The 13,501-nt window shown below is 39.7% G+C and overlaps 1 protein-coding gene across 1 annotated transcript in view; it reads left to right on the forward strand.

Annotated features, from left to right (window-relative positions):
* Positions 1 to 1,857: 1,857 nt before the first annotated feature.
* The window catches only part of IPO7 (importin 7), a 47,302-nt gene continuing 35,658 nt past the window's right edge, over positions 1,858 to 13,501 (forward strand). The window contains exon 1 of the mRNA XM_024118589.3: positions 1,858 to 2,061. Within this exon, the coding sequence (XP_023974357.1) occupies positions 1,978 to 2,061 (84 nt within the window). The 5' untranslated portion in view covers positions 1,858 to 1,977. The remainder of the gene's footprint in view (positions 2,062 to 13,501) is intronic.

Raw genomic sequence — 13,501 nt, forward strand, 5'->3', positions numbered from 1 at the left:
CAATTCTTCTCAAAAAAAAAAAAAAGACTCAAGACATTGTGATATTGGCATAGGGACAGATAAATAGATCAATGGAACAGAATAGATAATTCAAACATAGATCTTCACATATGTATTTGGGCAACTGATTTTTCAACCAAGTGGCCAAGTAAGTCAATGGTCAAAGGGTAAGCTTTTTAACCAACTGTGCTGTACTAACTGGATATCCATATGCAGAAACAATTAACTTCAATGCTTACCTCACACCATACACACAAAAAATTAATTCACATTGGATCATAAACAATTCCATTAAGTACAAGTCAATGCTGGAATCTAAAATAGCTATGTAGTAATGCAAAGAGGACTGGCTTTGGAATCATGAAGACTGAGGTTTCAATTCTGACTCAGCCACTGAAACTAAAAGTCATTACTAGTTCACTCATTCCTTTCTTCATTTATTCACTAAAATATTTATTGAACTCCTAGTAGATATTCAAGCTCTGTGATAGGAGGTGAAGATTCAAAAGTGAGTTAAAACATAATCTTTATTTTCAAGGCCCTTACATTTGAGGGATGGAATAGGGAGATGAAATTCTTAAACAGATTGTATCAATACAATGGTAGGTCTTACAGGTTATATTATGAAAACCTTATGACCTTTCACAATCTAAGCCTTGGAGTCTTCATTGGTAAATCAGGAATAATTATACCTCACTTCCAGGCACAGTGGCTGGCACATAAGAGATTAATATTGCAAAGCCCACTGTTCCAGGGAAAGCCTTTTGTGTCTCACTTTTTCCTTTTTGTAAAGTAAAAACAATAAGTGATCTTCTAACAAATTGTATTTGAAGGCTTATGATTCATTTTAAGTAAATACATTTACATAACTTTATTACAACAATAACAGGTATGAAAGGAAATTACTGAAAATCTCACCATGCTAGAAAATCAGTTACTTTCATTTGCCAGCCTTGTTTCCTAGTTTTTGTCTATGTTACAAAGCTGTATCTATATATAAATGTTTTAGTGTTGTTACATTTGTAATCTTTGGTGACTGTGAAAAATTTAATTGACTGGATTCCTGTAATTTGCTTAACCATTCCCCGACGGTTCCACATTTCTTTTGAGAGGCAGAGTGATTCATTGGAGAGAATGAAAACTTTGAAAACAGAAACATCCTTGGTTTGAAATCCTAGGCAAACCTCTTACTAAGTGACCTTGGGCAAGTTATTTAACCTTTCTGAAAATGTTTGACTGTTTAAAGAAGGTGGATTTTAATAGGGATTATGCTTTTATTCTACATTTAGAGGTGATCTGTATAAAGTCTGTGCCAAAATTTGAATACTCAAAAAACGAACAAACAAAACAAACAAACCAAAAAACCCATAATTTTAGTATTTGATTATAAATATGTAATGTGATAAACACCTTTTACACATAAAGCTCATTTAACCCTTTATGTTATTTCCTTAGGATAAAGTGTCATAAATGGGATTAGTTGGGTCAAAGATTATAAACATTTTTATGGCATTTAGTAACACATCTCAAATTGCTTTTCAAAAGGCTTCCTTCAGTTACACAGCTACTAGCATCACCCATTGAATCAGCCTTACCTTATGGTTACCATAGGTATACTATTATGTGAAATCTTTGTAACTGATTGTTTTAATTTTCTTTTTGTGAAGTTTGCATATTTTTCTCTTTCTGAAGAGCAGGTCTCGTCCGTAGGAGCGACAGCTCAGGGCCACGTGGGCTGCGGACTGCCCAAGTGGACTACAACTCCCAAAGTGCTCCACGGGCGCGCCGACAGGAAGTGGCCGGAGCATCTCCCGCCTCCACGCCGAAGAGAAGAGGTTCTATCCGGGGCCTTGGCGCTTCTCTTTCCTTTCGCGCCGGTTGCCGCTGCGGATCGCGGCGGGTCCATGTGCGCAGTGAGCGGCGCTATTCCTGGCCCAGTAGCACCCGAGCCCCGGGTTTGACTGTGTCCGCCCTGCGATGGACCCCAACACCATTATCGAGGCCCTGCGGGGCACCATGGACCCAGCCCTGCGTGAGGCCGCGGAGCGCCAGCTCAATGAAGTAAGGACGCTGGGCTGGCGGCGGCGACGGCGGGCGGGCGGGCGGACTGTGGCAGGCCGAGCCCTCCGGGCCTGGCCAGAGGCGGGGACGGCGTCGCTGAGGGGTCCAACTGGAGCCGTGGGGCGGGGACCTGACGGAGAGTGCCACGCCGGGGCCCTCAGGCTGCTGCGGCGGTGGCGGCGGCGGCGGCCAAGGCAGCCTTTGCGTCGGATCCTGAGCTGGGCCTCTGGCTGCGGTCGAGGCATGAGGAGCCGGCTGGGGCGAGGCGGGCGTGACGAGCTGGACACATGGCTGGCTCGGGTGGCCGGCCGCCCTCTGGCTTATTCCCAGCTCGTTCCTCGCGCCCAGGAGGGGGCGAAAGTCACCAGGAGGTTTTTCAGACGTTTCCGGCAGCAGTCTCGCTGGCGCCGGATTCGGAGGGGCTCCTGGGAATGCAGAGCTAGTCCCATTGGGGGCTGTGCCTGTCAGCTTGTCACTTCCCTGGGCTGATCGGTGACCTGCACAACTTTCTCCTCTCCGGCTGAGCTGCTAGGGACAGCTTTCAGAGGCGAGCCCCCGCTTCTTAGGCAGGGTGCGGGGAGTGCGGGATACCCATGGGAGTCTGATTCACTGCTCTTCTACTCTGTTAACGCTTCGGTCGGGGAGGCAGCGCGATTTAGTGCAAGGTGTCAGGTGAAGTGCACCCTTCTAGGTAGAGCTGTACCACTAATTTCTTGACTGACCTTGGGCAAGTCTCTTAACCTTTCGACGCTGAGTTTTTCCCATTCATAAAATTAGGCCACAGGGTTTGCTGTGGCAGTCAAGGGAGACGATGTAAGACAGAGTGCCTTGAAACGTGCCAAGCTCCATGTCACCTCTCTGAGCGTTGGTTTCTTTTTTTCCCCATAATTTTGGAGGAGACCACCCTTTGGAAAAGAGCCTTATTATGTGGGTATTTTATTGTACTCTTTTCGGTTTCATTCTTTGTTTCTAAATTTCTGTAACTTCTTATATTTTAGTGAGTATTTTAAAGGCTTCTTTAAAGGATCGCTGTCACTTCCTATGCTTTCCTATGAATTTGCCCAGCTTTAGTGAGGTTTAGTGTACTTTTTTTTTTTTTAACATAAAGAGAAGTCCCTCGTTAAAATAGAAATTCAGTTAGTTTATGCTCTTCTTAGCTGGTGGGTAAATTATTTAAAAACATTATTTATATTGACTTCCAGGAGTATTGATAATTGAACATCTTCAGTGTACAATGCTGTTTTAGAGATTCCTGGCCTCAAAGAACTTAAATTTTAAGAAGACCACCCATGGAGTATAGACAAATTAAGTGTAAAATTATTTAAAAATGAAAAGTTAAATCTATTTTATATGTGAATAAGACCATTAGATCTTGCCAAGAATGATGCTGAAATTCTTAGGCTCGAAGACACCTTGGGAGGAGGATAGATTTCTTTTGGATATAAAACAGTGAGTTGAAAGAAATTCCCACTTTGAACCATTACTAAACCATAGAGTTGTGGATTGCTTTTTATTTTGATTTGTTTTGTGATAGACACAGGTTAAGATGAACATTATTTTGTTGATGATGTGCTAATGCATATATAAACCTAGACACACTAAAAGTTTAGTCATAGTGATTTCTACCATGACTTTGCCCTAAAAGCACATTATTTTGACTAAAATAGTGTGTAATTATTAATTTTAAAAATTATTATTTGAAAGAATAGGTTCCCTTGTAGAAAAATTGGGTAAGTGATACTTCCTGCAAATTTGAAATTCATTTATTCCTCAAGCAGGTATTGAATGTTCAGTTGTATGTACTAACATCTTGTAGTAGAGACCTGGGGTAAGTATTTCACAAGCTAGTTTTTAGAAGATAAACAATCAAAATAGTATTCAAAGCATTTATTACTTAACCCTTAAGCTGCTGTTAGGATTTTGAAATACTCTGGAGTAGTGAACACTGCTTATCTTTTCTTTAAAAAAAAATATATCTGGCCTGTATTTCTTTGATGGTTAAATGGTTACATTTTGCAAATTTCTTTCTGTCGTTACACCTAGATTTTTTAGTAATTTTCCTAAGACAACTTTTCTATTAATTAGAATATTTATTCTCATTTCTAATCTTGATTCCATTTTAATGAAGTGCTTCCATTTGAATACTTTTTGCTTTGACTTTCTTGTGGCAGAACCTTGATGTAGGAAGTAGATCCCAGGTAAGTCTTGAAGAAACTTTACTGTAGTAAGAAGAAGGAAGTAGCATTTTTATTTCTGGCAAACTCTTCTTGCTTTGGATAAAATAGGGTGAACCAATCAGTCCATGATGTCTCATTCAACTGAAGCTACCCTTTGGTTCATTTAGTTAAAAGAAAAAGATCATTGCCATTTGAATGGCTCTCTTCAGCTAAGTGAAGTAATCACTAACTCTATAAAAATTGTAAATGTTATCCAAGTATTAGAGTGCAGATGGTTTAAAAACAAAACGAAAAGTGCCCTTGTCTCAGAGCAATTGCACTTAACTGTTCTATCTGCTTGGAACCCCTTTTACTCAGTTGTCTCCCAGAAACTTCTATCACTGTTCAACTGTCTCCGTATCCCTAAGGAGTGGCCTGACTACCGTGCTCCCTGTCTCTCTTCACTTGTTTATTTTTCTCTGTGTCACTTATTTATCATATGTATTTTACTTATTGTTTCCCCAGTATAATTTTTGAGTTTCATGAGTTTAGGAATTACTGTGTTTTGTTACTGCAATTCTTTGGTTGTTAATGGTAGGCTTTACTGACTTCCAGTTATAATAGAGAACAGTATATAGGCTTTAGATGTCTTATACCACCTCCACTTCAAGGATTTTAAGGGTGCTTTTTTTCTTTTTTAATTTTATTTATTTAGTTAGTTTATTTTTAGCTGCGTTGGGTCTTTGTTGCTGCGCTCGGGCTTTCTCTGGTTGCGGAGAACGGGGGCTACTCTTTGTCGCGGTGCACGGGCTTCTCATTGCGGTGGCTTCTCTTGCTGCAGCGCACGGGCTCTAGGCGCACGGCCTTCAGGCGCACGGCCTTCAGTAGTTGTGGCTCGCGGGCTCTAGAGCGCAGGCTCAGTAGTTGTGGCGCACAGGCTTAGTTGGTACGCGGCATGTGGGATCTTCCCGGACCAGGGCTGGAACCCGTGTCCCCTGCATTGGCAGGTGGATTCTTAATCACTGTGCCACCAGGGAAGTCCCTGTTTATATGTTTTTTATGTTACATATAGATAAAGTTCCATACTGTTAAAGACCACAGTAAGGACACTCTTTTTGGCAGATATTTTCAAGATAAATCTGATTTAGTATTCCCCACTTACTTTGTAACTTTGTAGTGTGTTATGAATTTTGATTTTTTTTGAATCTCTGCTGTAATTTGGAACCCATTATTCTCTCTCATGTCCCAATTTGAAATATGTTTGAATAACAGGCTTTGCCTCAAAGACTGAAGAAAACCATTTTGATTTTTCTTTTTTTTTTTTTTTTTTTTTTTGCGGTACGCGGGCCTCTCACTGTTGTGGCCTCTCCCATTGCGGAGCACGGGCTCCGGACGTGCAGGCTCAGCGGCCATGGCTCACGAGCCTAGCCGCTCCGCAGCATGTGGGATCCTTCCAGACCAGGGCATGAACCCGTGTTCTCTGCATCAGCAGGCAGACTCTCAACCACTGCGCCACCAGGGAAGCCCTGGTTTGTTTTTTTTAACTAGTGAAGATTTCTGCACTAGCTGTGGGGTGTTAAAGTTACTTAACTTCTAACCATCATTTTCCTTATGTTAGTATGGTATGTCATTGTGTTGTGTGGGTTGAGTGAGATGATGAATGTAAAAATTTTAGGAAAGTGGCACCTACTAAGTTCTCTCCAGATTATTTGAATTACTGTTTAAGTGCCAATTGATTAACCAATCCGGCGTGCAATACATTTCATTTCCTACCTCAGTCTGCTGACTTTGTAGTTGTTCATCTCAGTGGCAGATGATCAGCACTGATGGAGAAAGAACACAAGTACATATTATTTGGACACTGAGCTCACTAGTAGATAGCATTATTGCAGCATGAAAGTTGGCACTCTTATAAGCACAGTGCCTGCCACATTATAGGCTCTCTATAGTAAATGTTTGTTGAGTGCAAAGAGAAATAAGAACTTGAATAATAGAAATGTTTTTTTGTTTTTCTTTTAAAATATATTTATTTATTTATTTATTTTTGGCTGAGTTGGGTCTTCGTTGCTGCTTGCAGGCTCTCTAGTTGTGGCCAGCGGGGGCTACTTTTTGTGCGGTGTGCAGGCTTGTCATTGCGGTGGCTTCTCTTGTTGAGGAGCACGGGCTCTAGGCACTCGGGCTTCAGTAGTTGTGGCACGTGGGCTTCAGTAGTTGTGGCTCGTGGGCTCTAGAGCATAGGCTCAGTAGTTGTGGCACATGGGCTTAGTTACTCCGCAGCATGTGGGATCCTCCCGAACTAGGGCTCGAACCCGTGTCCCCTGCATTGGCAGGCGGATTCTTAACCACTGGGCCACCAGGGAAGCCCTTGAATAATGTTAAGAATGTTAAGAATACTCATCTTTGAATTGTTAAAGTAGGTTTGTGTTACAGACATCTGTCACTTCTCATTTAAATTCTATACTATATATTCTAGTATATCTAGAAGTGCAATTTTAAAAAATTTGTTTAGCTAATCTAAAATATGTGCATTTGGTATTCATTCAACATTGTTTCTTATATTCCAGACTATTTGCTCTTGAATACAAAGACTGTCCTTTCCTATCTGTACGCGCATGCACACACACACTCAGAAATACTTGTTTTTTTCATTTGTAAGATAAAGAAAATAATGTCTGGAGGTTTTTGGCAGATTATTATAACAGAGAACAATATCACTGCTCTCTTCCTGCTTTAGCTGCCAGTGTTCTTCATTGGAAACCTTTCTATATGCAAACCTTTACTCATGCTGCTCACCCCTCCTGTTAACCTCTTATCTTCTAAAACTGAAATTTTTCCTAACCATAAGTCTCATTTAAATCTACCTGTGGAGTAGAAGTTTTTCAGCCTATTATTATCTGTTATAATAATAGTTTTCTACTTGTAATGTTTTATCTTGATAACTTACTGTATCAAGTTACTTGATACAGTAACTTATCAAGATAAGTTTCTTGATATTTTGTGTTTATCTTTAAAATTCACAAACTAAGTCACATCTGCTGTTTTCACAGATGGTTACTATTACAACTGAAAGTGATATATTTATTTATAAATGGTTAATTTGATTTTATTTTATTAAAGGCTTATGAAATGTTTAATCAATGAAAATCTTAGGTCTGGAAAAGTGCAAAATGACGGCACGTTTATAGGACAATTTAGCAAGTCTAGAAATTCAGCAAATATTTATGAGGTTATGGTGTATATTTTTGGAAGATAGAATAGTTTGTAGTCTGAGCAGGTTAACATTCTTTAATTAGGAATATCATGAAGTAGATCCTGTTTTGAATTTGGGAGAGGGTAAGTTTCTGGATTCTTGGACTGTTAGACAGGAAGTTATTCAGTGACAGAGCATGTTAAAGATCTGAAAGAAAGATAACACCATATTAATATTTGTAAGAAAACAATTTTCTTTTTCAGAAATAGATGCATGCATTATTTTACTTAACTGTTTCTGTCAGTGGGACGTTAACGATGAGCTTGATTTAAAGTGGGCGCTTTGGGCTTCCCTGGTGGCGCAGTGGTTGAGAGTACGCCTGCTGATGCAGGGGGCACGGGTTCGTGCCCCCGGTCCGGGAAGATCCCACATGCCGCGGAGCGGCTGGGCCCGTGAGCCATGGCCGCTGAGCCTGCGCGTCCGGAGCCTGTGCTCCGCAACGGGAGAGGCCACAACAGTGAGAGGCCCGCGCACTGCGATGAAGAGTGGCCCCCGCTCGCCACAACTAGAGAAAGCCCTCGCACAGAAACGAAGACCCAACACAGCCAAAAATCTAAAAAAAAAAAAAAAAAAAAAAAAAAAAAATTAAAAACTCCTTAGTTGGAAAGCATTACCGCAATTTAAAGAAAGGCAGGAGGACACAGTGAAGAGCCTCAGCCTGGTCCCGGTTTTTCCACTACACTGCCCTAACCTCACTATGCCTCATATTTCATGTAGGTAAAATAGATACAGGATTTACCTTTGTCAACTTCTTTAGTAAAGCAGAGAGGGTAGAAATTCCTTGGCTCTTGAAATTACCTGATTGTATTCATTTTATGTAAACTCTGATGTCATAGTGCCCTTAAGCGCCTCTCTTCTTTATAAATGATGTAAAGTACAGTAACTAATTGAAGGTCTGTTTGGTTACATTACAAAATGGCGAGAATTAATAAAAAGTTACCTCTTAAAGAGTAAGCTTTAAAAGATATATATATTTTTTAAATTTATTTATTTATTTTATTTTTGGCTGCGTTGGGTCTTCGTTGCTGCGCGGGCTTTCTCTAGTTGCATCACGCAGGGGCTACTCTTCGCTGCAGTGCATGGGCCTCTCATTGCGGTGGCCTCTCCTGTCGCAGAGCACGGGCTCTAGGCACGCAGGCTCAGTAGTTGTGGGCTCGCAGGCTCCAGAACGCAGGCCCAGCAGTTGTGGCGCACGGGCCTAGTTGCTCTGCGGCATGTGGGATCTTCCTGGACAGGGCTTGAACCCATGTCCCCTGCATTGGCAGACGGACTCCCAACCACTGCGCCACCAGGGAAGCCCGCTTTAAAAGATATTGACAGTAGGTGATTACATTGGAAAATGTGGGTCTAGAAGGGAAATTGATATTGGAGAAAGCATGACTACAGTCTGTCTGGTTCGAGGAGCTGGAAACACCAAGGAGAAAATGTCTAGTAGGCAATTGGGAATGTGGAACTGAAGTTTAGGAGAGAAAGCAGTAATGGAAAAGTGATTTTCCTTCTGCAGGTGAATTGAGAGGAAGGGAGTGTGATCCAGAGGTGTGGGGTGGACTAGAGAGCTGCATTCCCTTTGGGCCATGCCCATTTTGGGGACATTGAGAAACATAGGGAAAAGGAGACGGGATAATTGTGCAGAAAAGACAAAGGGCGCCAAGAAAAGGAATTTCAAGTAAGAAGATTGGTTGTAGATTTAGTTTCCTTTTTCCTTAAATAAATTTCATAAATTTTCTACCAGTGAACATGAATTCCTTTTGTAATAAGTAAAAAAGCTATTAGAAAAAGAAAGGGTTGTTGATATTTCTAAATGAGGGAAGTTAAAGCAAAATGAGTTTGGTGTGGGCAGGGGAGGGGAGCTTTAAAAATATTGGCAACCTTGGAGAAAACAATTTCTGATTACAGGGTTAGTTAGTGAAATGCTAGTAAGGGGGTAGGAATAAGTTTGTAGGTTAAAAAGGTAGTAGGGTCAGGGGAAATTTGTTTATGTGATATGTATGCCTTTTGTTTTTTTTTCTTTTGTAGTTTGACTTATTTTGGGGAGTAAGGGGAGCTACTTGTGGAGTAGAAGTTTTTCAGTCCTATTATTACCTGTTGTAATAATAGTTTTCTACTTGTAATGTTTTAATAGTCATCTATCCTAGAATTATATTATTCATACTGCTTCAGGACCTTATTCTTCCTGCATCATAGATCTGATCATGTAAAAACTTTCAAAAAAAGTTCACACTTAATGGATCTTGATGTGGTCACAATATACCTATTCATTTTTTAAAAAATAATTTTTATAGATTTATTTATTTATATTTATTTATTTTTGGCTGCATTGGGTCTCTGTTGCTGCTCGCAGGCCTTCTTTAGTTGTGGCGAGCGGGGGCTACTCTTTGTTGCGGTGCGCGGGCTCCTCATTGCAGTGGCTTCTCTTGTTGCGGAGCACGGGCTCTAGGCGCACGGGCTTTAGTAGTTGCGGCTTACAGGCTCAGTAGTTGTGGCTCGCGGGCTCTAGAGCACAGGCTCAGTAGTTGTGGTGCACGGGCTTAGTTGCTCTGCGACATGTGAATCTTCCCAGACCAGGGCTAGAACCCGTGTCCCCTGCATTGGCAAGCGGATTCTTAACCACTCCGCCACCAGGGAAGTCCCTACCTATTCATTTTTGTCTTTCACTGTTCTCTTTCATTCTTCTAGTAATCTCTTTAACATAACCCATACTTCTTTTCCTTTCAAAAATCTTTTCTCTCCATCTCTGTGGGTTTAAATCCTTTAGGGTCTAACTAAAAAACTTACCTGTCAGTCTGATTAGAATTAATCTCCCAACCTACTTTATAGTTGTGATCTTTTATCTCTGTTGTATCTGGCATGTTGTAAGTACTAGTAAGTGGAGTGGCGTTAAAGGAGATGGAGATGGAGTTGGGGCTCTTGAAGAATTTTGATGAGGTGGGTTAAGGATGAACGTTGAATTATTTGGCATGATGACATCATGAGAAGGTAAGAAGTTGTCTAGAAAGGTAGTTTTGTGTTACGGTGAGCAGCTTTTAAACCTGAGTATTATTAGTTTTAGCTCTACTTAATGATATATAATGACCCATTTGTTGCTTCATTTCTCCTGGTTCTCTGACTGCTAGAAGCCAGGAGCTTGAGGAGGGGCCTATAATTAGTGTCAGCATCCAGAAGTTACATTTATACTTTGACTCATAAAAGATTTATTGTAGCATCTTCTCAAACCTAATCAGTGTTTGCCAAACTTTGTGATAAAAATTGATGCTAGTGATATTTTTACTTAAATTTATTTTTTATAGTGTAAAACATGAAGACCTTTAAAATTTATGATAGTTAATAAATATAGTAATAGTTAACATGTGATAGGAATTCTTCTAAATATGTGATAGTTTGCTATATCCCAGAATGCCGGAAAGTTGTTAGAGATTACCCAATGCTTGAAAGATTTTTTTCCTAACTTGTATAGTTAGTGTATATCTTTATTTGTCCTGTGTTTTATAATTGTACAGATCCGTGGGTTTTTTTTTTCCCCATTTTTAAACTTTATTGGGGTATAATTTACATATCGTAAACTTTACCTGCTTTAAGTGAAATCAGTGATTTTTGGTAGATAATACTATTACCACAATCCACTTTTGGAACATTTCCATTATTCCAGTAAGATGCCTCTTTCCAGTTTGTAGTTAATCCCCATCCCAGTCTTAAGTGATTACGAACCTACTTTCTGTCTCAATTTTCTTGAGAACCTAATTTTTAATATTTAGTACTAATTTAAGTCCATTTGTTACCTTCTTTGGGAGAATACAAGGCTTCCTGTACTAGGGATTTCAACTGGATGGGGCCAATAGATAGATGTCCCAGGTTGAGATTGCTTGTGCTATTCCTGCTGACAGAAATATCCTTTCTTTCTTACCCTTAGTTTAGCTCTGTTGTCTGAAAGTAATTTTTTTGGTCAGTTGTACTTTTTGGATTTATGCTGGTTTGTTTTTGAAGGCATTAAAAGTGACCTAAAATAATAGGGTAATAATCTAAGTGCTTGTTTTCAGTGTTTAGTTTTGTTGATTTTTTAAAATAAATTTATTGATTTTAGCCACTTTAGTATCCAGTTCAGTGATTTTTAGTGTAGTCACAGTTATGCATCCATCACCACAAACTTTAGAACATTTTTATCACCCCTAAAAGAAACCCCATAGCATTACGCCGTTACTCCTAATTCCGCCCTACACCTCCAGTCCTAGGCTACTTTTTGCTCATAGATTTGCCTATTCTGGACATTTGATATATATGAAATCGTACCATCTGTAGTCTTTTGTGACTGGCTTCTTTCACACAGCATAATGTTTTTAAGGTTGATACATGTTGTACCACGTGTCAGTACTTCATTCTTTTTATTACTGAATAACGTTACACGAATGTATGGATATGCCACATTTTGCTTATCCGTTCATCAGTTGATGGGTATCTGGGTTGTTTCCACTTTTTTATGAATAATGCTGTGAATGTTCAAGTAAAAGTAGTGTTGTTGGCTTTTTCTTTTAATTGAGGGATAATTTACATATAACACAAAGCTCAAAAATATGTACAGCTCAGTCAGCTTTTACCTAGGTACCACCATCTAGATTAAGATAGATAGATAGATAAGTAGGTAGGTAGATAGATAAGATAGATAGATAAAACATTTCCATTGGCCTAGAATTTTCTCTTGAGACTTGTCTTCAGGTTACCATTATTCTGACTTCTGTTAACTATAGCTTGGATTTGCCTGTTGTTAAACTTCACATTAATAGAATCACATAGTATGTGATATAGTCTGGCTTCTTTCTCAACATATTTTTGAGATCTGTATTATTGCTTGATTCCGTAGGTTGATTTTATTTTTTTAATTTATTGCATAGTATTTCATTGTATGAATTGTACCACAGTTTGTTTATACATTCACTTGTTAATGGACAGGTATTATTGTGAACATAAGCACTTATTTCTCTTGGATATATAAGGGGGAAATTGCTAGGTTGTAAGATAGGTGCATGTCAGATACTGCCAGTTTTCCAAAATGGTTGTACCGTTTTATACATCTCCCAGCACTGTGTTCCATTTTTTTCCCCATCTTGACCAGTGCTTTGGTATATTGCATATATTGTTTTGTGGTAGGATTGTCTTGTCCACTTGTACTAATTCTGTGTGTGTGTGTGTGTGTGTGTGTGTGTGTGTGTGTGTGTGTGTGTGTGTTTCCACACTGCGCAGCTTGTGGGATCTCAGTTCCCCGACCAGGGATTGAACTCGGGCAATGGTAGTGAAAGCCCGGAATCCTAACCACTAGGCCACCAGGGAACTCCCCATTTGTTATGTCTTGATATTTGCCAAAATACTTTCCATGTTTATTCCTTAGAGCTATCCTGTGAAGTAGATTTTGTTATACTAACTTGGTAATTAAGAGTTAGATTTGCTGAATCAAACTTCCTCAAGAGTTAAAAATGTAGGAAGTGACATCACTTATGTTTGATTCTAGCAGTTCATTCCAGGAGTTCACAATTTGATGCAGGAGACAAGATATCTACTGTAATATTAATGGCCTAAAAAGTGCCACAGTAGTGGTCTTTGTGGGCTCATCAGTCTAAAAATATAAATGCGCTTTTTCACTCTGCACAGCCCCTAGGTGATCAGAACTGCTTCCAAAGCGCCTTTTTTTTGTTGATTCATTGTTAGTCTTTCAATAAATTTGTTGAGTATTTTGAATGTCAAACATATGAGGAACTGGGTATACGGTAAAGTCCTTACTCTCAGTGGAGTTTAAAGTCTAATAGGAGAGGCAGACATAAAACCAGCTACAAATATAATAATTACAAATATGTAATAAGTATTATGAAGTAAAAAAAAAACCTTGGAGCTTGTGAGAGTAATAGGGAGCCCTGCTTAGCCCTAGTGTGATCAGTGAGGAAATGCTTCTCTAAGGAAATGTTTAAACTGAGACCCAAAGAATGTGAAGCTGTGGACCAGTTAACTCTGGTGAAGCACTGGAGAGAAGTGTTGTAGGTAGAAAGTCACA

Source organism: Physeter macrocephalus, chromosome 16 (genome assembly GCF_002837175.3).
Source record: "Physeter macrocephalus isolate SW-GA chromosome 16, ASM283717v5, whole genome shotgun sequence".
In the NCBI taxonomy this organism is placed as follows: Eukaryota; Metazoa; Chordata; class Mammalia; order Artiodactyla; family Physeteridae; genus Physeter; species Physeter macrocephalus.